Source organism: Alternaria hordeiaustralica, assembly GCF_023758085.1.
Source record: "Alternaria hordeiaustralica strain BMP 2776 chromosome Unknown scaffold_5, whole genome shotgun sequence".
NCBI lineage: Eukaryota > Fungi > Ascomycota > Dothideomycetes > Pleosporales > Pleosporaceae > Alternaria > Alternaria hordeiaustralica.
Genome location: NW_026056777.1, coordinates 1621076 through 1646571, shown reverse-complemented (window position 1 = coordinate 1646571; position 25496 = coordinate 1621076). Strand labels below are relative to the sequence as shown.

The 25496-nt window shown below is 54.2% G+C and overlaps 10 protein-coding genes across 10 annotated transcripts; 7 read left to right on the top strand and 3 right to left on the bottom strand.

The window, feature by feature from the left end:
* Positions 1-2444: 2444 nt before the first annotated feature.
* On the top strand, positions 2445-3284 carry J4E84_003872 (uncharacterized protein; the record flags this gene model as incomplete). Its single annotated transcript, XM_049386481.1, has 1 exon — positions 2445-3284. One exon carries the CDS (start codon positions 2445-2447, stop codon positions 3282-3284), a length of 840 nt encoding a protein of 279 aa, XP_049246330.1.
* A 913-nt stretch (positions 3285-4197) lies between these two features.
* J4E84_003871 (uncharacterized protein) lies at positions 4198-5155 on the bottom strand (the record flags this gene model as incomplete). The annotated part of the gene is made up of 1 exon (XM_049386480.1): positions 4198-5155. A coding segment is annotated over one exon (958 nt), but the record flags the coding sequence as incomplete, so codon positions are not given.
* Positions 5156-5970: 815 nt separating this feature from the next.
* Positions 5971-7317, top strand: J4E84_003870 (uncharacterized protein; the record flags this gene model as incomplete). The annotated part of the gene is made up of 1 exon (XM_049386479.1): positions 5971-7317. The coding sequence occupies one exon, from the start codon at positions 5971-5973 to the stop codon at positions 7315-7317; it is 1347 nt and encodes a 448-aa protein (XP_049246328.1).
* Positions 7318-8037: 720 nt separating this feature from the next.
* Positions 8038-9180, top strand: J4E84_003869 (uncharacterized protein; the record flags this gene model as incomplete). Its single annotated transcript, XM_049386478.1, has 1 exon — positions 8038-9180. One exon carries the CDS (start codon positions 8038-8040, stop codon positions 9178-9180), a length of 1143 nt encoding a protein of 380 aa, XP_049246327.1.
* Positions 9181-9197: 17 nt separating this feature from the next.
* On the bottom strand, positions 9198-10148 carry J4E84_003868 (uncharacterized protein; the record flags this gene model as incomplete). Its single annotated transcript, XM_049386477.1, has 1 exon — positions 9198-10148. The coding sequence occupies one exon, from the start codon at positions 10146-10148 to the stop codon at positions 9198-9200; it is 951 nt and encodes a 316-aa protein (XP_049246326.1).
* Positions 10149-10431: 283 nt separating this feature from the next.
* Positions 10432-14108, top strand: J4E84_003867 (uncharacterized protein; the record flags this gene model as incomplete). Its single annotated transcript, XM_049386476.1, has 5 exons — positions 10432-10495; positions 10560-11095; positions 11151-11217; positions 11266-12676; positions 12722-14108. 5 exons carry the CDS (start codon positions 10432-10434, stop codon positions 14106-14108), a joined length of 3465 nt encoding a protein of 1154 aa, XP_049246325.1.
* Positions 14109-14544: 436 nt separating this feature from the next.
* Positions 14545-16822, top strand: PRT1 (Translation initiation factor 3 subunit b; the record flags this gene model as incomplete). Its single annotated transcript, XM_049386475.1, has 2 exons — positions 14545-16359; positions 16412-16822. The coding sequence occupies 2 exons, from the start codon at positions 14545-14547 to the stop codon at positions 16820-16822; spliced, it is 2226 nt and encodes a 741-aa protein (XP_049246324.1).
* Positions 16823-19508: 2686 nt separating this feature from the next.
* On the top strand, positions 19509-20197 carry J4E84_003865 (uncharacterized protein; the record flags this gene model as incomplete). The annotated part of the gene is made up of 2 exons (XM_049386474.1): positions 19509-19513; positions 19723-20197. 2 exons carry the CDS (start codon positions 19509-19511, stop codon positions 20195-20197), a joined length of 480 nt encoding a protein of 159 aa, XP_049246323.1.
* A 161-nt stretch (positions 20198-20358) lies between these two features.
* On the bottom strand, positions 20359-21657 carry CYT1 (cytochrome c1; the record flags this gene model as incomplete). The annotated part of the gene is made up of 5 exons (XM_049386473.1): positions 20359-20463; positions 20519-21122; positions 21173-21235; positions 21294-21451; positions 21586-21657. 5 exons carry the CDS (start codon positions 21655-21657, stop codon positions 20359-20361), a joined length of 1002 nt encoding a protein of 333 aa, XP_049246322.1.
* An 819-nt stretch (positions 21658-22476) lies between these two features.
* On the top strand, positions 22477-25223 carry J4E84_003863 (uncharacterized protein; the record flags this gene model as incomplete). The annotated part of the gene is made up of 2 exons (XM_049386472.1): positions 22477-22628; positions 22679-25223. The coding sequence occupies 2 exons, from the start codon at positions 22477-22479 to the stop codon at positions 25221-25223; spliced, it is 2697 nt and encodes an 898-aa protein (XP_049246321.1).
* Positions 25224-25496: the final 273 nt, after the last annotated feature.

Sequence of the window (25496 nt, the reverse complement as noted above, 5' to 3'; positions counted from 1 at the left end):
ATAACTTCTAAGCTTAATACTAATACTAATATTATCTTAAAGATATTAACCTTTACTTTTCTCTCTATATCTACTATCTAGATAGGTACTTCTAACTCTTTAGTACCTAGCTTAGATAATAGTTACTTAGTACTACTAATAGACTTAGTCTTTTATAAAGTTAGTATTACTAATACTAATATAACTTTTAATACTTTATACTTCTAAGTATAGATATATAAAGATAATTTTAAAAATATAGTAGTAATATTTATAGATATTATTCTACTAAAAGAATTTAATCTAAAGAATAAAATACTATATATTTATTTTTATATAGATATACTTTATATTATTAAGCTATTCTAGATAAATATACTATTTATATACTATACTATAGAAAAAAAAAAAGCTTTTACTTAGAAGAAATTTAAGTATTAGAAAAGAGTAGATATAATATATAATATAATAATAGTACTAGTATAGATAGTAGTAAAAAGATAGATATAGTTAAATAAACTCTATCTCTAGACTTTACTCTAGAAGTTAGAGACGCTTAGAATTATTAAAAAAATAAAAAATAAACTATAGATATAAGTATAGTAGTAATAGAGCTAGTAAGCTAAGAAATAGTAGTTATAGATACTTTAGAATAATCTAAGTATTATTATAAAGTTTAGACTACTACTATAAAAGAGCTAGAAACTTATTAGTATAGATAGAAAATAAGTAGATCGATAATAGTAAATATAAATAGTAAGTAGTAGTTATATAATATAGTTAGAGTTATTAGAGCTTATAGATAATTATATATAAAATATAAGCTACTAGTAATATTATAGATATTATATAGATATATTAGATTAGTTTAAAGACTTTATACTAGTATAGCTAAACTTACTTAGTTTCTTTTTAGTATTATATAATTATATAAAGCTAGTGCTAGTACTAGTTAATAGTCTAGATAGCTATTAGTAATATATAATAAATATAAAGTAGTTAGCTTATTATAATTATATATATAGTAATTATTATAAAGATAGTATAGATATAAGTATTATAATTTATAAATCTAAGCTTATATTAGAGATTTTTTAAGTTTACTATTAGATAATATAGTAATATATTATTATATAATTATATAATTATTTAATTTTAAAAAAAGTACGCTATAGACCTTATCTCTTAGACCTAGAGAGAGATAAATAAAGTAGAGTATAAGATATTTATAATACTAAGTAGAAGTAAAAGAATTAAAATAAAAGTAATATAATAAGTATATATTATATAGTATAAAGTATATAGCTAATAAAAGCTTATACTAGCTAGCTTATAGATAAGCTATAAAACTTTTACTAAAAAGTTAGTATCTTAAACTAGAAGTTAAAAATTATAGTACTATATATAAAGCTATAGTATAATTTTACTCTTATACTAAAGTAAATTCTATACTTTAGAAAGTTAATAAATTTAGAGATCTATAATAAAGATTTAATAGTAACTTTAGCTTTTCTATATTTTAGTATATATTCTATTTTTAGTATTAATCTTAGTAATAATTTAAGTATATTTATAATAAATTTATTAAAAAATATTTACTTTTAGATTTATTTAAAAGCTTCTATTCTTTTAATAGATATCTTAGAACTATACTTTACTACTATATATTAGATAGACCTATCTTACGTACCTTATCTACGCGCTTACGCGCATTAGGTAATGCTATGCAACTGTCTTATTCCCGGAGACGCTAAAGGTTAACAGGCTTACGAAAACCAACTCGTTCTGCACGTCCCAGATTTCTATTCACCAGCATCCCCCACGGTATTAAACGTCTTTCTTCGCCCGTAGTTAGTCTTTATCGCGATTACCCTGCACAAATGGCCAGTCAACGCGTCGACGCGAAGGAGGTTGCAGACTTGAACACTGTCATGGGTCGCAACCTTCAGACATGGCCTGGCGCGCGCGACATTGGGATACAAGAAGCCACCCTGAATGCTGAAGCTCGCCATCAAGATGCACAGCACACACACGACAAGCCAAGCCAGCCTGCTCTCGCCCGCGTACTTTCGCGTCGATCGGCAGCTTCATTCGACCCAGGCCCCGCTCCCGATGGTGGCCTCACAGCTTGGACCCAAGTCCTATGCACGCACCTAACTATCCTGACCACCTTTGGCTTCTTCACGTCATTCGGCGTGTATCAGACCTACTACGAAAACACACTCGGCATAGCTTCCTCGACCATTTCCTGGATTGGATCGCTTCAGGTATTCCTTCTCTTCTTCCTTGGCACTTTTACAGGCCGTGCTACGGACGCTGGACTTTTTCGCCCGGTCTACATCGCTGGTGCGTGCTTTCAGCTACTCGGTATCTTTACCTTAGCGGAGAGCAAAAGTGTTTGGCATGTCTTTCTCTCTCAGGGCGTATGTCTGGGAATTGCAAATGGGTTGCAATTCTGTCCGTCCATGGCCCTTGTCTCCACTTACTTTGTCAAGCGTCGTGCTTTTGCGCTGGGCTTCACAGCGCTGGGGTCCTGCACTGGGGGCGTCATTTTCCCGGTTATCGTGCAGCAATGTCTACCCAGCTTAGGCTTTCCATGGACGATACGCATCATCGGCTTTATCATGTTGCTCATGAATGCCATCACCATCGGCTTGTACCGTACCCGGCTCCCTCCCAGGAAAAGCGGTCCATTGGTCGACTGGGCGAGCTTCACAGAACTGCCATATGCTCTGTACTGTGCTGGTGCCTTTTTCAGTTTCTGGGGGTTGTATTTCGCTTTCTTCTACATTGGAAGTTATGCGCGAAATGTTCTTGGTGCCAGTTACCAGCAAAGTATCAATCTGCTTCTCGTGCAAGTATGCATGGGGTTTATCTTTCGCCTACTGCCGACCTACTATGCCGACAAGGTTGGTGGGCTTAATGTTCTTATACCGTTCGCGTTTGTCTGTGGTATCATGATGTTCGTATGGATTAGAATCAACTCCATCGTCACCCTGTACATATTTGCTGTCATATATGGAAGCGGGAGCGCCGTTATCCAGGCGCTTTGGCCTGCGGTAATCGGAAGTATGAGTCAGGAGAGAGATCTGAAGAAGTCTGGGGTGAGGATGGGCATGGCCTTCACCGTGGTGAGTATATCGAGTTTTACAGGTCCGCCACTAGCTGGAGCGATTATCCAGAGTCACAATGGCAACTACACGTATGCGAATGTTTGGGCGGGTCTGTCTTTCTTTGTAGGAGGGTTTCTTTTACTTGCTACTAGGGTGTCGCTGGTAGGCTGGGACTGGAAGGCAAAAGTCTAGAGGTAGCTTGCATTGAGCGTTCCTTGGCCTACCTTTCGTGCGTTGCCGCGATGTGTTCAGGATGACTAGGATTGGGGGGGGGGGGTACAAGGGAACATGTTCCGTGCGATCTATGGGAAGATCATGACTTGCGACGTTCTTGCACTATCCTTCCTATTTATCCTTGAGCGTAGTGACCCTTGCTAATAGGCCGGGGTCTTCTCTCTCTTTGTCCATCTTGGCATGCCAATCCGCCTCGGCCTTGGCTGCATTTTTGCGAACCCGCGCAGTGTTCCACTTCATATAATAACAGCAAAGCGGGAAGAAGATTGAGTCTACCACAGCCCAGGCAGATAAGATTCCAAAGTTCAAGCCAACTCGTGGATGCAGATCGAACAGGATTGACCGTGTGAGCTCGACGATATTGTGCATCGGCCAACCATAGCCCCAGCGATAAAAGCTCGGTGCAAGCTCGAGGGCATAAAACCCAGTGGCGACATTGCTGATGACCCAGAAAATGAGCCACAACGCTGTCCAAGGGGAGCCCAGCAGCATGGCCATATTCTCGCTCGCAAGGCCAAAAGCAATCATTCCGATCCAATTGCCCATCCAGTATACCAAGAAGGTACCTCTGCCATACGCGTTAGGGTTACCGGCAGGCTGATTGTGGGAGGCAGTAGGACGGTCCATGGGCATAAGGTAGGCGAGGCTGACAAAGGAGTAGACGAGAGAGAGAAAGAAGTAAGATGCGACCGTCGCGATGTAGCGCCACACGATAAGCTGATAGAAGTGCAGCGGTGGATGACCTTTGGGCGAGAGGTACTTCAGATGGATAGGTAGGAAGAACGTAAAGCTAAAGAAGGAGATGATAACTAGATAGCGGTGTAAGATATTAGTATATGTCACATGCGGTTCGTACAGGAACATTGCTCACTCAGGTATATAAGGCCAATGCTAACCGCGGGTGTAGCAATAGGCGGTCCAAAGGGGCGCAAGTCGTTGACGGTGAACTCAATGCCGGGAGAGAGAGCTTGGGGTGCGATGTCTAGGCGCATGTCCGTAACTGAAACGTTGTTCTGGAGAAGATGTGCGATCCACGCGCGGCCAAATTCGGTGACTACGCGCTTCTGGAGGGTGTTAATACTGGGTACAATGTAAGTCGAGGTGGTAATTTGATCGCGCGCCGAATTATAGATGATCTGGCAGGCACCCAAGGGATCGTAGCTCGCGTTCCCCAGTTTCACTGCGGCATCGAGCATTGCTGTGGCGTTGGAATTGATGATGACGGCCGCCCAGGCATGGAAGTCGTAAACTTCGTTGCGTACGTTCAGCGAGTTGTTGTTGAAGTCTTCGGGAGACGCAAAGGTGTAGCCAGGCACCACTCCATCTTCCTCCATAATGCTGCGAACAGTGCGAGTGACAAACGGACCCACGAAGGGTGCGACCCCGGTAAACGGTGGCTGGCCATCGAAGTCTACAACGGAGATGTTCAGACCCCCCACGTTTGCATTTTGACGAAACAGTGCACCCCAGAAAAGGCAAAGAAAGGCCATGATGGCAATGGCGAGAATGAGATTTGTACGAAGCCAGAGCCTGATCACGTGTAGCCTGACACCGGCCATGGACGAGTGAAAGAACCCGACAGGCGCCTGTTCTTGCACGATCCTGCGGCTACTCTTTGTGCGGCCACGCTGCAGCGTTGTTAGCCTATTGGGAGCGGCGGTGGTGCCATGCACCGTCTCAGTCTTGACACCCGTGGTCTGCTGCTCCAGAGGAGTAGAGCTGGCGGCGGCGGAAGCTTGTATTCCCAGCTCGGACTCGCTAGATGAGCTGAAATCGTATTCGTGATGATATCGTGGGGCGATCTGACATCCAAGTGTGGAATGAGACATGTTGGGCGCTATGATTGATGACCTACTGGACATTTTCACTGCTTATATTTCCTGAGGCCCTGACACTTAGTGCTTGCTGTGGGTTGCTGACGGATGTACGCTAAAGTGACGCTAGTTCATTTGCAGTGAGATGATTCGACGGTTCCGTCTCCAGTGAACGCTACCTACCTATGTAGTTACCTACCTACCTAAGTAGATAAGCTTCACTCCCGAGGTCTTGAGTTACGGCCGATGTGGCTGATGCCAAAATCATTGCTCAGCATTCTAGGTAAACTGATTCGAGCTATTTGAACGGTTCAGTAGAGTTTCCGCCTGTGAGCCCAACGATCAGAGCTGCGCGTGTGGTTCCCAGATGGTACGAAACCCGAAATCGGTATAGCTTGGTGGCTGACATAAGCCCGGGAGAATCCAGGAACCACCTGAGCACGGATCCGCTCAATCGCGCCGCATGCCAACCGCTCAACTCTCATCATGACGGACGCGGACACCTGTGGCTTCAATTACTGCCTTTGCGGGGAATCGGGCCTTCGGTGCATCGCTTCAGACCCATCTACAGAATAGGCATGTCGGGCAGGGGGCGCAGAGGCGGTCGCAGCGCTAGAGGTGGCAGAGGACGAGGCAGAGGCAAGACGCGAACAGTATGCTACCGCCAAATCGCGAGACAATCGTGAGACAATCGCCACAACCAAACACTACTAAAATATGCGCAGTGGGAGTGGGAAGCATACACGCCTGGCGCCGAGGTGTACGACCAGTTATGGCGCATTCGCAAGGAGCCTGCCACTGTCACCGCACGACTACCTAACGTCTGCCCTATGTCGAACGCACGAACGCGAATACTCCATCGCCGACAGACCGAGGACCGCTTCAAGCGGGAGCTATACACCGTAGAGGTCACATATACGGGCGGACCGGGGAGTGCACGGGACGGTATTGCCCTTACACAGCTTGAGGATGTGGACCTGCAACGCATACTGCAGTTCGTTTCTCCAGCTGAACTGGAACGATATGAAACTGAGCAGTTCAGGCTCGAGGCAGAGGCAGAGGCCATTGCTATGCGCACCGACGCCGAAGACCTGGCGCGTCGCCAACTGCGAAAGAATGCCAAAGGGCCAAACGCCAGCAAAGGGAGCCGCATGCTCAGCGCACTCGCCTTCTCTGTAGAGCCGACCCCACGTTCACGGGGTCGACCGAGAGCCACACGCGGAAAATGCAGGGGAAGGGCGAGAGGTGTAGAGCCAACAAGAGGCCTCGTCGTAAGCTCCCGACAGCTCAAGAACGACATGCACGAGCAGCTGGTAGACAGCGAACCTATGGTGTTCGATCGCACAACCGAACACATCGGACAACCCACGCAGACATCGCCCAACACCACACGCTCGGCTTTTGTCGCCAACAGCGCTCTTTCGGTATCACCAATACCCAGGAGAGTATCCATCTCTGTCCCTCGACGGGAACTTTCAGAAGTTTCTGAACCTTCCGAACCAGAAGATGTGGACTACTTAGCGCTCAGCGACCATGATGCAAAATCTACAAGAGGCGACTTACCATCGCTCGCAATCGAGGTTGGGAATGCGGGCAGCAGTAAAGATCGTCCGTTCTCTAGCCCATCCGGGATCGAGAGCACTCTTCCATGTCAACTTCACCCCATCATACCCGCTTTTTCACCGTCTGCTGATAACGTGCTCCAAGAAGCTCCAACGGCAGCTCCATTTTCCGCGCGAGACTCTGGCTCCCCAGCTCCATTGGATTCCAGAGTGGCGGACGTCCTTCTGCAGACAGCGTCTTCCTCTAATTATTCAGCGCTTGTTGCATCAGACCAAGACGACATAATACCCCCACAACCCGCTTCGCCGCAATTTGAATCGGACGGATACGTCGGCAGCCGAATAACATCTATGCGCACATTGTATCCGGGACAACAGTCGCTCGAACACAACAACGAAGACGATGCAGAAGCGGATGCAACGGAAGAGTTTGCTGTAGAGGCCATCGTAGCGCATTTTCACGAGCACGAGAAGGACTACTACCTCGTCAAGTGGGAGGGATACGAAGACAGCCATGATTGGCTTCCTGAAGAAGATCTTGAGGGCGCTGCAGACCTGGTCACTGAATACAAGGAGCGGATTGGATGGAGGAACAAGAAAGTCGAAATAAGATGACATGATGTAACGAATGGGTTGAATGTAGATATGGGCTTCAATCTCTTAGTTCGTCGTCAGAAGACCAGGCATGTTGCCATGTCCCAATGCCTCATCTGCACCGTATCCATGTGCCTGCATCAGACGTTTCGAATTCCATCCACAGGGCCAGTTGAAAGAAGAGTGCGTCTCGAACAGACCCGTGTGTTGATTTGCTTACGTATATTGACTTACCTCCCTTGCTTGTTTCAGATCTGATGATGTCGTCGCAGGATAATGTGGTTCGTGGGGCAACAAAGCTCGTCCCGGTGAACTCGTCAACATTGTAAGTTTGCCACACTGCACACCAACAAGATCGTCCCACCGCGTCATGCTCCTCATCTTCAAGTACTAGTTCCAGGTTCCCATGACGCCCAGGTGAACTCCGAGATGCTCCAAGGATTAGACGTGACGCGAATTGATCGCGCCACACTGCAATGGTCCGCTAGAACCCTGCTCCCGAGGTCTGAAGCATATTGATGATCAAGGCCTTAACAGGCTTCTACGGTAACATAGCAGACTAGGGTGTAAGTTGGTGTATACATTAGATGTAACATATGCAGAACGCGACCGGAGTTCTATAAGCCGCCGGAGCGAGTCACGTGACGCGATGTCTCCAGGGTTCAGCCGAGGTCGTGGCTGAGCTGCGACATGCAACAACACAACACAGCGACCACCGTCACTCTTGTACGCGACACAAGCATGTCGTCTTCTACGCGCTACGCCTACCCCTTTGCCGCCTCTCCCGACATCATTCGCTCGCATCAGAAAGACGCCTACTTCTCCGGTGTGCTTCTCGATCAGCTCTCGACGCTGTTGCGCAAGCTCTATGGCGCGCGCACGTCGCATACGTATGCGTCCGAGACGCGTGTAGCCGGAGAAGTCCTTTACCTCGGTCTGACGACGCTGATAGGGAACCGGACCCTGGGCGAGGAATACACAGACATTGTCCAGGTGGAAAGCGAAAGCGGACGCCTGCCGGCGCTGGGCCGCAGAGCTGGATACATACTCGGCTGCATCTTGGGGCCATATGTGCTCGGGAGGGCATTGCCGGCCTTGAGGCGGCGAGTGCGCGCAAAGCTCGAGGCGAATTTGCGGTGGCATGCACGACAACAGGCACGGGCACAGCATCAGGCACAGCAGAGTGGGAGCAAGACACAGATAGGGCGACCGTTGGGCATGCGCGTACAAAACTACCTACTCCGAAACCTCGACACCATTACATCGCCATCACCCGTGTACGCTCTCTCGTTGGCAACGTTTTACTTCTCCGGGAGCTACTACCACCTCTCAAAACGGATATGGGGGCTCCGGTACATCTTCACGCGCCAGGTGACCGAGGGCGACAATCGCGCAGGCTACGAAGTCCTGGGCGTATTGCTAGTCCTACAGATGGCTGTACAGGCTTACCTACACGTGCACAATACTGTCACCTCTTCGACAGCGGCAGTGGGTGGCGGCCACCCGCAAGGCACATCGGCCATTGTCGGTGGCGGCGCAGAAGTGTCTCTGGATCCCAATGCTTACAGCGCCAACAACGCGCTACTATTCGACGCAGCGTCGGCGGTGCCCATAGCGGCGCCGTCCGACGTGCAAAAGTGGACACAGACACCAGCGTTGGACATGGCAAGATACGAGCTGGAGGGGGAGGAAACAATGGGATGGATTGGCGGCGGCAATCGGAAATGTACGCTGTGCCTGGAAGAGATGAAGGATCCGAGTGTGACGACGTGTGGTCATGTCTTCTGTTGGACGTGTATCGGGGACTGGGCGCGGGAGAAGCCCGAATGCCCGCTTTGTAGGCAGACGTGTCTAGTGCAGCATGTGCTCCCGCTGAGGGGGTAGGCGGGTGGCGTGTACAATCACAATATCTTCTCGGCCTCATCTATCAGTCGCTCTACCTGGAATGCGCTGTCTCCGCGGGTGAACATGTCGAGAAGCTGGCTGCGGCCCTTGCCCTCTTCCGTCTGCACGTAGAACTTCTGCATGCACATGACGAGCCATCTGGCGTCGTCGACGGATACGCCCCTGTTCTTAGTGACCAAGCCCTGGCCCAGGACCAAGTTGTGGGTCTCGGCGAGCTCGTGGTGGAAGGTGACGGTGGTGTGGGGACTGGCGAACTCGCCCCTGAGCTTGAACTCTGCCAGTGTCGTGAACATGAGCGTGGTGGTATCGACGTGCGGGTGGGAGAACTGGAGATAGTGCAGCTCGGCGGCTTGCTGCGTCTGAGGCGGCTGCTGCGAGGCCGATGGGGCGTCGGCGGGTATCTCGCGGGGGACAGGGAGGACGAACGAGGGGTGCTGTTTGGCGCTGCGAAGGAGCTGGGAGAAGGTGGTGGCGGGGACAGCGAAGTGGATGCTCTGCGGGTTGGCAGCGTGGCGTAGGCGCCACAGGGCCTGGACTTCCTTGCTGGGGAGCGCCTGGACTTTGGCGAGGTCGAGGAACGACTTGAGCGTCTTGACGCCCGGCGGCGGGGCCGTAGGAGAGCCTGGCGCAGCGGGCGGCGGCGGCGGAGGTGAGGGCCAGGGAGTCTCGGGCGGCGGCGTCAGGGGCGCGGTTGCGCCGGGCACCATGGCCTGCTTGCGCAGCTCCTCGATCTTGTCCTTGTACTGCTCCTTGAGCTCGTCGAGGTCCTTGAGGCCCTGTTGGCGCGCCTTGTGCTCGAGCTTGTCCCGGTACTTGGCGAGGATGCGCTCTTGCGAGTCGTGCGTGGCGAGGAAGCGGACGTCGTGCACCTGCGCCCAGCGGCGCTGGACGGCACGCGGGCTGGCGAGCGGCTGGCGCAGGGCGTGACGCAGCGTGGGGAGAAGCATGGTGGGCGTCGAGGAAGCAGCAGCGGGGGTGCAGAGTGAAGGGAAATTGCTGCGACGACGACGGCGGACGTGCGCCCATGCCCGCCGCTAGCGCGCGGGAGTAGCCACGGCGCCAATGCTGCTACTGCGACAGATCACGGCATATCGTACATCGCATATCGCATATCGCATATCGCATACCGCATATCGCATACCGCATAGCGCACCGCGCATCGCGCAGACCGCCGACCGCCTATCCATCCCGCCTCCCCTCGTCCGCCTCGACGGGCTGCTGCCAGCGGGCATGGGCGCAGTCAACAGCAAGGCCGGCGACGCAGGCGCCCTCTATCTGCGCGACCAGACTCGATGTAAGCCGCCGCCTCGATCCAGCTCGCCCGCTCGCCCGCTCGCCCTGCTAACCCTCGCGTGCAGTCTCCGTCGCCGCCCTCACCATCACCAACGCCCGCAACCGCACGCTACTCCACGTCTCGCCCAACGCCTTCCCCGCCGCCCGCTATGCCGCCAAGCGCGAGCCGGGCGACGACACCCTCATCGACTTCGTCCAGGACCCCGACGCGCTGCCCTACGCCGATGGCCCGCCCGCCTTCCTGCTGCGCCTGCCCAGCGACGACGAGCTGCTCTTCCACTTCACCTTTGTCCTGCGCCAGCACCTCGCCGTCCCCGCCACCTACACGCCTCCCCCGACTGCCCACGGCGCCCCCACGGGCCTCGTCGACACCCACATCCATGGCCTGACGTTTGTCTTTGCCTCGAGCGAGCGCGACCTCGACAATCTCGTCACGCGCGAGTTCCACGCCAACCCCAACCTCCACAAGAACCCCCAGGTCGAGCTGGTCGGCGACTACTCCACCGCCGGCCACTCGTCGGTCCAGTTCCAGTGGTCGTGGAAATGGACTCCGCCCCGCGCCCCCGAGTCGCGCCCCGGCGGCTGGCGCACCAGCTGCAGTGTGTGTAGCCCGCCTCGTCTGCCACTCCGTCGCCGCAACTGCTGACCCCCTCCAGTTCGTCGAGTATGACCAGCGCGCCCACCGCCTCGAGACGCTGGCGAGCTTCACCGTCTGGGTCCAGAGTCCGTACCATCCCCCGCCCTGCCCCCAACATCCGCTGACTACAACAGACACGCCGCGCCAGCTGCAGAGCCCAAAGTCGCCCTCGCCGCGCCTCGAACTTGGCGTCCCTCCCCGCCTGCGCGTCCCCTCGGCCCAGTCGATAGAGTCTCGCGTCAGCGACTCGGCAGGCGAGGACCGCGAGTGGGACGCGATACCTCCGCGATCGCCCATCTGCGAACCCATCCCCGAGCACAGCCTGGGCCTCGTACCGAGCCACACCACCACACTGGCGAGCGGCACCGCCTCAGTCAAGCTCGACGTCTCACGCCCCGGTGAAGACCTCAGTCAGACCGACGATGGGCCGCTGTTTCGCGCCACGATGAAGTCACTCGAGCAGAAGACGGGCAACATGCGCACCAGGTGGAAAAAGGTCCTCAAACGCGCCGAGTCCGCCATGGAGGCCCAGGTCGCATGCAACAATGCCATGGCCGACCTCATGGACGCGCTCAGAGAGGCCTCGTCGTCCAATGCAAACGCAGTGCAGCCGGCCATTGACCACTACTTTGACAAGATTGCCAAGGAGATTCTGGGCTACGAAAAGTCCAATTCCACAAACATCCAAAAACTCATCATTGATCCCATATACAAGCTTTACAATATCGACATCAAGCAGGCCGAGACGAAACGCAAGGACTTTGAGGAGGAGAGCAAAGACTACTATCAATACCTAGGACGATATCTCGGCCAACGGCAAGACTCACTGAAGGAGAAGAAGCGCGCCGAGACCGACTCAAAATACCAAGCCAAGAGGCGCAACTTTGAGCTGAAGCGCTTCGACTACTCCTCATTTATGCAGGACCTGCATGGAGGTCGGAAAGACCAGGAGGTGCTCTCCCACCTTACGCAATATGCCGATGCCCAAGCCAAACGCTATCTTGAGACGGCGAAGAAGATCGAGACCATGCTGCCGCACCTAGAGGCCCTGAGCTGCGAGGTCAAAGAGGCAGACAAGGAGTTTCAGATCCAGAGGACCGAGCGCGAGGAGAAAAGACGAGCGCTGGAGACAATTAAAAAGACTTTCGATGAGGTACCCGTGCCCTCCCTCACATCTCCCGCAGCATCAACAGGCAGTGTGCCGAAAACAACGTCGAGGTCAGATCCAGAGCCGCCTCCTGGCCGCAAGGGCAGTCTTGTACCCATGTTTCAAAGCACAGTCATGCCGCCCCAGACTATCTCATCTACAAGCATTCCCTCCTCCATAGCGTTACCGCAGAGCCCCGAGGCTACCAAGGCGAGCCTGGCCATGGCGGCCCCGCAGCCGGACAAGTTCAAGGGAATCAGGGATCTCGAAGAAAAGGACCCCGCTGCAATGGCCGAAGCTGGTTCGGGTGCGCACCGCAAGGAAGGTCTTCTGTGGGCCCTCAGCAGGCCCGGAAGCCATGTGGATCCCAAGGGCCTGAACAAGCAAGCCTGGCATAAGTAGGTATAGCCTCTTTCAGTCGGAAGCCTGCTGACATTATCCAGGTTCTGGATCGTCCTTGATCAGGGGAGGCTTTCAGAGTACACCAACTGGAAGCAGAGTCTAGAGCTGCACATGGAACCAATCGACCTCCGCATGGCCTCAGTAAGGGAAGCGCGCAACGCAGATCGCCGGTTTTGCTTCGAAGTCATCACCCCCCAATACACGCGAGTGTACCAGGCAACCAATGAAGAAGACATGAAGTCGTGGATCAGTGCAGTCAACAATGCTTTGCAGACAGCTGTTGAGGCGACAGGAAAATCGGATCGGCCATCAACAGACTCGCTGCCTGGACAGACGCACCGAGATATTGCATCAGTGCTCACGGGTAAGAGTCCATCAATGTCAAGTCATCGAAACACGTACGGCTCCAAGGCACCGGCGCGGCATGCCACCGTAGGTGATCGACCTGGCGGATACCGGCGAGAGGAGGCGTTTGGCGATGAAGGTAAGCTGCTTAGGCAGGTAAGAGACGCGGATTCCAGCAACAAAATGTGCGCAGATTGCGGTACGGAGATCAAGGTGGACTGGGTTTCCATCAACCTCGGCATCATCATTTGTATCGAATGCAGTGGCATACATCGGTCACTCGGCACCCACATTACAAAGGTGCGTTCTTTGACTCTGGATGTCACGTCCTTCACTCCCGATATCATCGAGATACTGCTCAAGATCGGCAACCGCGTCAGCAATTCCATCTGGGAAGCAAGACTGGAACCCGGGCTGAAGCCGGGGCCAATGTCGACAAGAGAGCAAAGGCTGCATTTCATTACTTCAAAGTACGCCGATCGGACCTACGTAGCACCCATAACACCGAACATGTCACACTACGCAAATCCAGAGGAGACGCTTCTAGCGTCGGTTAAGAAGAACGACATTCAGAACGTGCTCTACGCTCTAGCTCTGAGGGCAAATGCAAACGCACGCGACCGATCACGAGGCACACACGCCGTGTTTCTAGCGCTTGCAGCCGCCGACCCAGCATCTCCTTCAGCGACGGCATCACCAGCAAGCTCGCCAAGCTCAGCGGCTCGCCCAGGCACAGCGCAGCCTAGCCGCAAAGCGTTCCCCGTAGCGGAGCTGCTGCTGCAAAACGGGGCCGAGCTGCCAATGCTGCCAGCGCCCATTCCCCTCGGCCACTCGGCACGAAGCTATCTTGACTTCAAGGCAGAGCAGCGTGCTGGCAAGCGGCCGGCACCCATGGTGGGCAGTCAGGCCGCACCCAGCGCAGAGAAAGCTCCGTCTTTGCCGCCCATCATGGCGGGCAACGGCAGCTCTCCGTCGGAACGAGCGCGCGAACGGGATGCGCGGCTGCAAAAGCGAGTCTCGGCGAGCGGAAGGTTGGTCAAGACTCCGAACGTCGACTTGAGTGAAGGTAAGCGCGGCTCGTAGAGCTAGCCGATGCTTACATGTTGTGTCTTGCTGTAGTGTCTACCTTCCCTGGGCGGCGTGCGGCCTGGTGCGATGGGCGTCAACGGGCTGAGGGTGTCCTGGTGCATGTGACGAGACGGATGGGGGCAATCTAGTGCACGTTGGATCAGGCGCATTGCGGTTGTGTTGGATAGACCATGTTTCGCGGGCGGCAACTGGTTTTGTTTGGGCGTGTTGTGTGTGTACTGTAGTGTAATGAGTAATTCACGACGTGGCCAGCCTGCAAGCCAGACGGGCGTGACTGTGGTGAAGTGTTGGCGCGGACCTCGCATGGAGCTAACGGGCCCGTGGACCCCACTCGAGGGCTAGCGCGCACCAAAATTACCTGGGTCGCAAAGTTATCCAAACCGCACCCCGCCGCTGTATTGTAACTACGACTGCAACCATCACCGCAACCATGGCCTCGGCATACTCGAACCTGCCTATGGACGGCGACGACGAATTCGACGAGAGCCAGATCGACTTTACCGACATCGAAGATCAGTTCCAGGTGCGGCTCGACGAGGGGCTCGACGCCTTTGTCGTCATCGACGGGCTGCCCGTGGTGCCCGAGGACAGCAAGGCCAAGCTCGTCAAGTTTGTGCTGAGGAAGCTCAACAGCGTGGGCAAGGTCAAGGACGACGGCGTGCACATGCCCGTCGGCGAGGCGGGCAAGACGGAGGGATATGCCTTTGTCGAATACAGCGCGCCCGCCGAGGCCGTCGCGGCGGTCAAGCAGCTCAACGGGACTGCCCTCGACAAGAGGCACACCATGGCCGTCAACAAGCTTACCGACATCGACCGCTACGGCAAGGAGGGCCGCATCGACGACGAGTACCACGCCCCCGAGATCCCGCCCTTTGAGCACAAGGAGCACCTGCGCTGGTGGCTCGGCGACCCCGACAGCCGCGACCAAATGGCCATGTACCGCCAGGACAAGGTCGGCGTCTTCTGGAACGACAAGGAGGACCAGCCCGAGCAGGTGGTCGACCGCGAGAACTGGACCGAGTCCTTCATCCAGTGGTCGCCCCAGGGAACCTACCTCACCTCCATGCACGCCCAAGGTGTCCAGCTGTGGGGCGGCAAGGCCTGGAGCCGCCAGAAGCGCTTCGCCCATCCCGGCGTCAACCTCGTCGACTTCTCCCCCAGCGAAAAGTACCTCACCACCTGGTCCCACCGCCCCCTCCAGGTCGACGAGAACCACCCCGTCCCATCGCTCTCGCTCGAGGAGGACGGCAAGAACTACATCATCTGGGACATTGCCACGGGCAAGCCTCTGCGCTCCTTTGCTACCATTGACGTCCCTGGCGGCATCGATGCCGAGGGCAACCCGGTCAAGAAGAAGCTGCAATGGCCGACGTTCAAGTGGTCCTCTGACGACAAGTATGTTGCACGCATGACCCAGGGCCAGTCCATCTCCATCTACGAGCTGCCGCGCATGAACTTGCTCGACAAGACTTCCGTCAAGATCGAGGGCGTCATGGACTTTGAGTGGGCCCCCGCAACGCCCCGCAGAGAAGGCATCAAGACGTACGAGCAGCTCTTCTGCTACTGGACCCCCGAGCTCGGGAGCAACCCCGCCAAGGTCGGCCTCATGTCCGTCCCGTCGAAAGAGATTGTGCGCACCCGAAACCTCTTCAACGTGTCAGACGCCAAGCTTCACTGGCAGTCGGAAGCTGCCTACGTCTGCGTCAAGGTCGACCGCCACTCCAAGTCCAAGAAGTCTCTCGCCACCAACTTGGAAATCTTCCGTGTCCGCGAAAAGGGTGTGCCTGTTGAGGTCGTTGACTCCATCAAGGACACTGTCATCAATTTCGCCTGGGAGCCCAAGGGCAACCGCTTCGTGCTCATTACCACTGGCGAAGTCATCCAGGGCGCCGCTGTTGGCCCCAAGACTGCCGTCTCTTTCTTCGCTCCCGAGAAGCTCAAGGGTGGCGCGCCAGGCAACTTCCGTCACATCCGAACCATCGACAAGAAGAACAGCAATGCCATCTACTGGTCGCCCAAGGGACGATTCGTCGTTGTCGCTGCTCTACAGTCGCAGCAGTCATTCGAACTCGAATTCTGGGACATGAGCTTCGACAGGCCAAAGGAGGAGTCCGAAAAGGGCGACAAGGAAGTCAATGCCAACTTGCAGCTCATGGATACGGCCGAGCACTACGGCGTCACCGACATTGAATGGGACCCGACTGGCCGCTATGTCGCCACAGTCGCTAGTGCCTTCCGTCATCGCGTATGTATCATCATCACTATTATGCTCTTTTGTCTCTGCTGACACGCACTAGATGGAGAACGGTTACCACCTCTACGACTTCAAAGGCACGCTGCTCCGCGAAGAAGCCATCGAAGGCTTCAAGCAGCTCCTGTGGCGCCCACGGCCCCCGACCCTCCTCTCCAAGGAGGAACAAGCCGAGATCCGCAAGAATCTGCGCAACTACTCCAAGGTCTTTGATGAACAAGATATTGCGAAGAAGAGCTCCGCCAACAAGGCTGTGGTGGAAGCTCGCCGCGAGATGCTGGATGAGTGGCGCAGGTGGCGCGAAGAAGTTACACAGAGGCTACGCGATGAGGGCGCCGACCTTGAGCTGGCATCTCTCAAAGGTGAGACGCCTGGTCAAGCGGATGATGGACATCAGGAAGAGATTGAGGAAATCGTAGAGGAGATTATCGACGAGACCGAAGAGGTTGTCAATTAGGTGGTCAAATGAGTAGAACCGAGTTGTGTGACAGCAATTTTAACCAGCATGCTAGGAGCACGTTGCTCCGGGCATATGGAATAACGAAGGTTACTAAGCTCACGTCCACTCACATCCGCCTTCTCCAATGTGTCCCTTGAATGGCGTTGCCGGCTTGTTTTTCGAAGATCGATCATGGTGGAATTAGGACTTACTTGCGTTCTACTTCGAGTGCGTGTGATAGTGTAACAATGTGCACACGAAGCTTCAACGCAATGTCAGCAGGAGCTGCAACTTGAAGCAAGGCCTAAGCCGTCGTTTGAGCGTCTGAGCCAGCCTTTGTCTCGCTGATGGTCCGCAGCTCGGGCGTCGCTCTTTGCTTTGATGCTATCTGACAGTTTCCCGGCCTTGCCTTCCGAGACAACGTAATGGTAATGTGTACATAGGCGATGCAATCAGTGACCAAGCGATGTCCTTCAATTGAGGCTTGTATTGAGATGAACTTGGGCTGTATTAAGGGTGCTTACGTGAAGGAGTGGGGACCTGCCTCCCGTTAGACATTAGTAATATGTGAGAGAGCGTTGCTGCGATAACATAGGATCTAAGTGACCGCTACACAGACTCAATTTTACAAGCTTGTACACCTTACACAGACGTGCTATGATAATTATAAAAGTTACAAGTATGTTACAGTCTAGCGATTAACCTATGCAATGTACCCAAACTTACTCTAGACTACGGTAATCTAGCTTATTTTCTCTTCCGCTCTTCTAATTTCGCTCTATAATCCTACTCGTGTTAGTACACTCTAAATCTCGCTCACCCTTTAGTCTCTGTGTGCTTACCTGACAGCTGATCCTTAAGCCCTCTTCTAAGCCGACTCGAGGCTTATATCCTAGCAGTAACCTCGCCTTCGAAATACTAACATAGCGGTCCCGACATCCGTCACTCACAATGCCCCGACTAAGCACACCCTCCGACCCTGTCACCCAGCTAATCCATTCGGCACAATAGCCCAGACACCATGTCAATCCTTCTGGAACCCGGACGTGGAACTTTGGAACATGGCCGAACTCCTTCCACACAGCTATGCAAAGGTCCCTCGCCGTGACCGGCTCGCCGTTGGTAATGAAGATGGCCTCTCCAGCAGCTGTTTGCGAATTTAACAAGTTTCCAACGGCGAGGACATGGGCGTCTGCTATGTTTTCTACGTAGACGAAGTCCTGGAGATTGGTCCCTGTGCCTAGAATAAAGGGTGTCTGGCCGGCTGGGATGCATGAGTGTATCGTAGGGATGCACACAGTGTCGTTGCGACCGAAGATGGGTGCTGAGCGCAGGGCGCAGGTGGCGAAGTCATTCGTATTTGCGGAGAGCACAAGGGATTCAGCGAGTGCCTGCTATGCATGAGTTGGTTATACAGTACGGAGGTGAAGTGTGCGTTGTCGTGGCTAGAGCAGTACAGGGAGGTTTCATACAAATTGGAGGAAGAGCAACGGTGAATCGGCAGTATTCTCTGCACATAGGAAAGAGAACGTGAATAGAGTAAAACTTTGTTACCTTGCTTTGTCCATAGCTCGTATGTACACCTCCCGTGGGCCAATGCTCATCTACATTCCTGAAGTCGCGATCCAACTCGTCCAACACGACAGTCACGCTACTGGTATACACAAAGGCTTTTGTACCGCACTCCCTACTTGCTTCGACAACATTCCTTGTTCCCTCGACGTTTGTCCTGAAGATGGCCCCTTTGCCCTTCATGGAATAGCGCTTCGTCCCCAGAGGGAACACACCCACTGTGTGAATGACGACGGCAGGTCGAGCTTCGGAAAAGACGCTGTACAAGGAAGATGGGTCCAGAATGTCGCAACGAACATAGCGTACAGTGTTGGTAAAGGTGGTGCTACCGAGCGAAGGCGGGTTAACGTCTATGACGGTGATGGCGTATCTTCGGGTGCTCAAGAGTGCGGAGACGACGGCGGTGCCCAGGAAGCCACAGCCACCCGTTACCAGAACGCGTGTTGGCTCCATTACAGCGCATGGAAATTATCGCGGATGTTATTGCATAGAACTTGGTATGTTGTGGTTGCGCGCCGTAGTCGTTGGCGGTCGACGTCGCGGTGGACCTCGGGAAGAGCAGGATACATGATAGAAGCGGGTCGCGTCCGAGGATCGCCGCGCTTTCCCGCTTCGCATCAAACGCTTGTAATGCCAAACGTGCATTATCGTTGCATAGCAAATATACACGTCTGGTATATTATAATTAACTGTACGTCATGCCGGGCAATTTTTAAGCGATGCGAAAGTCTGCAGTTTGTCGCTGGTGTTACACTGCCGCCAAATCAACTTTCCTATAACGTGGACTGAGCAGACAGAGGTTGATAACAGCTATATCAAGCGCAACTCGACGTCCATTTTACGCAGGTGTGCATTTGTTGTAGTGCAAGAATTCTAGTGAGTTGGCTTTTACAGCTTTGAATACCGCCTGTGCAATCTCTGATTGATTTGCGATGCAGGAACAACATCGATCACCAAAGAAAAATATTGCTTGATTGCCGGCGCCATGAGAGTCAACGAAAGCGAAGGCATGTAGTGAAAAGATCTGAACCCATGCTACGAGGCTAATTTTATCTAGCCATCTTGACACCTCGTCTGATCCTTGTGCCTTATAGCTTGCACCATGTCCCCACATACCACGAATGGATGCAAGATGAGGTAAGGCCTACCCAGCCTCCTATCTCTCCTAATATACGGCTGATTAGTGTGTAGGAATTGCAAACGCTTACAGCTTCTGAGCCGCTGACGCTTTCGGAGGAGTACGCTATGCAGTCCTCGTGGCGACGGGATGCAGATAAGTTGACTTTCATCATCTGCACTTCGCCACACACACCGCAAGCACTGTCGGATGTCTCTATACCTATTAGAGTCACTGGCAAGATAGACGACACGCCCAATCGTATGATTGGGGATGTGAACCTGTTTTTGTACCCGTCCGAGGACTGTAACGATGGCGCAGGGGAACAAGGCAAACACGAGACTGGGGAGATGGACGCGGTGGGCGAGTTGGAGATAATGATTGCCCGGCCTGACGCACGAGGAATAGGGCTAGCAAAAGAAGCCCTACAGGCGTTCATCTGGTACATATCTACCTCGCTGCCAGCCATCCTGGACGAGTACGCGAAGGGAGCCAACAACAAAGACAAGCCCAAGTCTCTGAGCTACCTCCGTGTCAGAATCGACAAGGACAACATCCCGAGCCTCAGTCTGTTCAAAACGTTGGGCTTCAGCCAAGTTAGCGAACCTAATTACTTTGGGGAAGTGGAGCTACGGTCAGAGATTGCAAGGCACGGGATAGACAAAGCTTGTTTGTTGGCAAAAAGCGTCTCGTACGAAGACTGATGAACAAACATGTCTGAGATGAGTAAATCAAAAATAGGAGATTGCATGACACGACGCAAAGAAATGTCATTGTTGAAAGCACCTGGCAATGTACACGATATAAAACACACGCTTCCGCTACCGGGTCTCCTGAAGCGCGCAAATACAGACCCCCTCTCCGTCTATTGGTTCGTCTTGCCGGAAGTGTTTGGCTTGGGGACGTGGTCGAGAATGCTCTTGTTTGGCGGTGGCTGGTAGACGATCTTCCTCGTCTTCAGCGGGGCCCACTTGTATCTGTCGTGGCTGTTAGTCATGTGGGTAAAGTGGCGGAGCTGCAAATACTTGCCTCTTGACCCAGACACTGAGGGCGAACAGAACACTGGTGACGGCAAGGACCTTCCAGCCCATCTTCTTACGGTCGTCCATCTCGGGCTCGGCGGTCCAGTTGAGGAACTCGACGACGTCCTTGGCCATCTGCGAAGTCGAAGCCTTGGTGCCATCATCGTATTCAACCAAGTCGTCGTACAGAACACGGGCCATGGCGATTCCAGTGCCGGGGAAGTAGGGGTTGAAGTTGAGGCCTTCCTGGACAACGGCACCAGCAGGCGGCTCCTCGGGGTAGCCGGTCAGCAAGCTGAAGATGTAGTTGCAGCCGCCGTGGCGGGCCTTGACCATGAGGGACAGATCCGGAGGCAGGGCACCGTTGTTGGCAGCGCGGGCGGCCTCGTCGTTCTTGTAGGGAGCGGGCATGTAGTCGGACAGCTTTCCGGGGCGCTTCTCGATTTCGCCCTGGTCGTTGGGCTCTGTGTCGTATTCGTTCTCCTCGGCCAGGGCCTTGGCCTCGTCAACCGTCATGAACTTGCCGACGACGGCGCGGTAGGGCACACGCGAGATGGAGTGGCACGAGGCGCAGACCTCGCGGTAGACCTGGAAGCCGCGGCGGAGACTGTGACAGGTTAGGGGGCGGGCATGTGCGGTGCGGTGGGGAAGACGTACGCTCCGTGGTCGAAGGTCTTGTGCCACTTCTCGTGCTCCCACGGGTATTGGGTCGGGTGGAGGCTGTACAGGCACGACGTCAGTACATGGCCGCGGGCCGGGCTATCTGGGGCGCACTCACCCTTCTTCGGCGGGGGTCATGGCATCGACGTGGCGTCCGTAGAGGTGCCAGTACCAGGCAGTCGAGCCGACGGCGAAGAGAGTCGCTCCGGCGGGCAGGGCGTTGTTCTTCCAGGCCGAGGCGGCGCTGTCGGCGGAGGACCATGTCGAGGCGAAGCGCTGTATCACGCACTGGGTCAGCCAGATGATTCAATGGAAGCGGGGGCTGGCCCGAGTATGGCAGCCGGGCCAGCAGGGCGGCGACGCAGCTTGCGCCAGCTGCCGGGAGATGCTGGGCCATGCGTGAGGCGTACCGGTTTGCTCGAGGCATTGCGGGCGGCGGCGGCGGCGGAGCGTGCCGTGCGCAGTGGTGAGCGAGCCAACATGGTCGTGGGAAGCTGGCTCGGGGCTGGGGGAGACGCGAGCAATGGGTTGGCGGCGATGGTGATGCGGCGGAGAACTGGTGCGAGACCATTTTCCAATTTCCAAGCTAACTAATCCACATCACGTGCGCTATCATTGGACGAGGCTGCCATGACGCCTCCGGACTGTATTTTGCTCTCGCACATCGCCTTGCATGCGAAGGCGAGTGTACTCGAGACGTGCAGGCTGCGACTGGCAGTGCGGCATCACATGGCATGGCAGGCAGTGCAGAGGGTCCCGCGTGGAAGAGACTTCGTCCGTGATACGCAGCAATGTAGCCCTACTTCTATACCCTTTCGCTCATGCAGGAATTGCAAAAGGGCTCAAACGAGGGCTGCTTCTCTCTAGCAAGACTGGCAGTGCCGGGGCAGTGCCAGAACACACGGCGTCCCCAGGAGCGGGAGACGTCGTCGAGCTTCTTGCGTGCTGCCGGAACGCAACGCGACGTCGGCCTGGCTTATATAGTGGACACGGCCCCGATGCGAGCTAGGCTGCATCTGGCCGCGAAGAGAGCGCTGGAAGACGTCGAGCTCTCGCGGCGCAGGGGACAGGTCGCGACACAGCACACGAGAAGCCAGATGCACCGCTTCACCTACCATGGACGTCTTCTGGCCGCTCCCAGCCGCCGACTGAAGCCACGGCGGACGCTACTGCACACGCTCACACCGAACGCGCGACTCTCTCCTCCCCCCACCAACAGCCCTCGCCCGGTCCCTCGTCCCCCACCACCCTCCCGTCACCCTGCCCTTGTCCCCGCAAGGCACTGTTCCCACCGACGAAACATGTGCAAGCACTTCGGCGCAGAGGGCCACGCGTCCATCGACATCACCAAGGGTCGCGAGGTGCTGCCCGCCAACGTCAAGCCCATCCACTACGACCTGACACTCGAGCCCGACTTTGCCAACTTCACCTACCAGGGCACCGTCACCATCGAGTATGTGCCCGTCCGCCCGTATGAGGAGGGCCCTGCTGACACTCGGCCAGTCTAGATGTCGTCGACGACACCACGTCCATTGCCCTCAACACCAACGAGCTCAAGATCCACTCGACCAAGGTCACGGCCGGCCAGCAAGTCATTACCGAGTCGCCCCATGTCGCCACCGACGACGATGCGCAGACGACCACGGTCAGCTTCGACCAGACCATTCCGGGCGGTAGCCAGGCGAAGCTCACCATGGCCTTCGCCGGAGTGCTGAACGACAACATGGCCGGCTTCTACCGCTCCTCCTTCAAGGCTGCCGACGGCTCCACCACATACATGGCCACGACGCAGATGGAGCCCACAGATGCCAGGCGGGCGTTTCCTTGCTTCGACGAGCCCGCGCTCAAGGCCAAATTCACCGTCACCCTCATCGCCGATGAGAAGATGACCTGTCTCAGCAACATGGACGTAGCGTCGGAGAAACAGATCCAAAGCACCATCTCGGGCGGAAGACGCAAGGCCGTCACCTTCAGCCCGACGCCTCTCATGTCGACCTACCTCCTGTGCTTCATTGTCGGTGAGCTCAACTACATCGAGACGAACAACTTCCGCGTCCCTGTGCGAGTCTATGCGCCAAAGGATCGGGACATTGAGCACGGCCGCTTTTCGCTCGAGCTGGCGGCAAAGACGCTGGCATTCTACGAGAAAACCTTTGACAGTCCCTTCCCGCTGCCCAAAATGGACATGGTCGCGATTCCCGACTTCAGTGCAGGTGCCATGGAAAACTGGGGCCTCGTCACATATCGTGTCGTCGACGTGCTCATTGACGAAAAGGTCAGCGGGGCAGCTACCAAGCAGCGCGTCGCCGAGACGGTGCAGCACGAGCTTGCCCACCAGTGGTTTGGTAATCTCGTGACCATGGATTTCTGGGACGGCTTGTGGCTTAATGAAGGATTTGCAACGTGGATGTCGTGGTATTCCTGCAACGTCTTCTACCCTGACTGGAAAGTCTGGGAAGGCTATGTTACAGACAATCTAGCCAGCGCACTCTCGCTCGACTCGCTACGAAGCAGCCATCCCATCGAGGTACCGGTAAAGCGCGCAGACGAGATAAACCAGATCTTCGATGCCATCTCATACTCCAAGGGCTCGAGTGTCATCCGCATGATCTCCAAATATGTCGGAGAGGACACCTTCATGGAAGGAATCCGCCGGTATCTCAAAAAGCACGCCTATGGCAACACAGAGACTGGTGACCTCTGGGCTGCCTTAGCGGATGCCAGCGGCAAGGATGTTGGCAAGGTCATGGACATCTGGACCAAGAAGGTCGGCTTCCCAGTCGTTACCGTCACGGAAGGCACTGATTCCATCCACCTTAAGCAGAACCGCTTCCTCCGCACTGCCGATGTCAAGCCAGAGGAGGATCAAACCCTGTACCCCGTATTTCTTGCGCTGCGGACCAAGGAAGGAGTTGACGAAGACTTGACGCTTTTCGATCGTGAAGCCGACTTTAAGCTCAAGGAACTCGACTTCTTCAAGCTTAATGCGGACCACTCTGGCCTCTACCGGACCTCGTACACGCCAGAGCGCCTACGGAAGCTGGGCATCTCGGCCAAGGAGGGCCTCTTGACCGTTGAGGATCGAGCTGGCATGATTGCCGACGCAGGCTCGCTGGCGGCATCTGGCTACCAGAAAACGTCTGGTATACTCTCGCTCCTTGACAGCTTCAAACACGAAGCAGAGTTTGTCGTCTGGGGAGAGATCACGGGTCGTATTAGTTCCCTCCGGGGTGCATGGATGTTTGAGGACCAGAAGATCCGGGACGCTCTGAAGAAGTTCCAGTTGGAGCTCAGCGCAGAGAAGGCACATGAGCTGGGATGGAAATTCAATGAAAAAGACGGTCACATCGAGCAGCAGTTCAAGGGTCTCATGTTTGGTGCTGCCGGTATCGCTGGCGACGAAGAGATTACCAAAGCATCCTTTGACATGTTCGACAAGTTCAAGGCAGGCGACAAGTCTGCCATTCACCCCAACATCCGCGGCAGCGTGTATGCCATTGTGCTAGCGAATGGTGGGCATGAAGAGGTAAGCAGTGCTACGAGGATGAATGGAATGCAGGCTGACCAGACGCAGTACGATGTCATCGTCAACGAGACTCGGAATGCCGCTACAAGCGACGAGCGCAACTCGGCTCTTCGCGCACTAGGCCGTGCCAAGTCTCCAGAGCTCATTCAGCGCACGCTTGCCATGGCTCTCAGCGACGAAGTCAAGGGCCAAGACATCTACTTGCCCATTGCAGCATTGAGGTCACACGCGGAGGGCTGTCATGCGCTCTGGAAGTGGGTCAAGGATAACTGGGAGGAGCTGGAGAGAAGGCTCCCCCCTAGCCTGAGCATGCTTAGTTCGGTGGTTGCCATTACAACATCAGGCTTCACCCACCGGGAACACATAGAGGACATTGAGGCGTTCTTCAAGGGCAAGAGCACCAAGGGCTTTGACATGGCGCTGTCCCAGAGCATCGACGCCATCAGCGCCAAAGCCGCATGGCTTGAGAGGGATGCGGACGATGTCAAGACGTGGTTGAAGGAACACAAGTATCTGCAGTAGGCGCTCCTGTCGGTGCACTGTTGTGAGAAATGGCTGTACAATATAGATGAAGAAATCAAAGACCCATGCCGCCAACGCTATGAATAAGAGTGCGCGATACCCAGGGAGCCGGTGCGTGATGAAGCTAGCATGTACCATGAATCTGTCCAGAAGGGTGGCTACGTCAGCTTGCCGAACGTGGGACCGCCAGTTCGGCCATGGCTCTGTGAAGAGTACAATCGGAACGCCACCACCTCACGTTGACTTTGTGGCGCTCGAGCATTGTATCGCAAT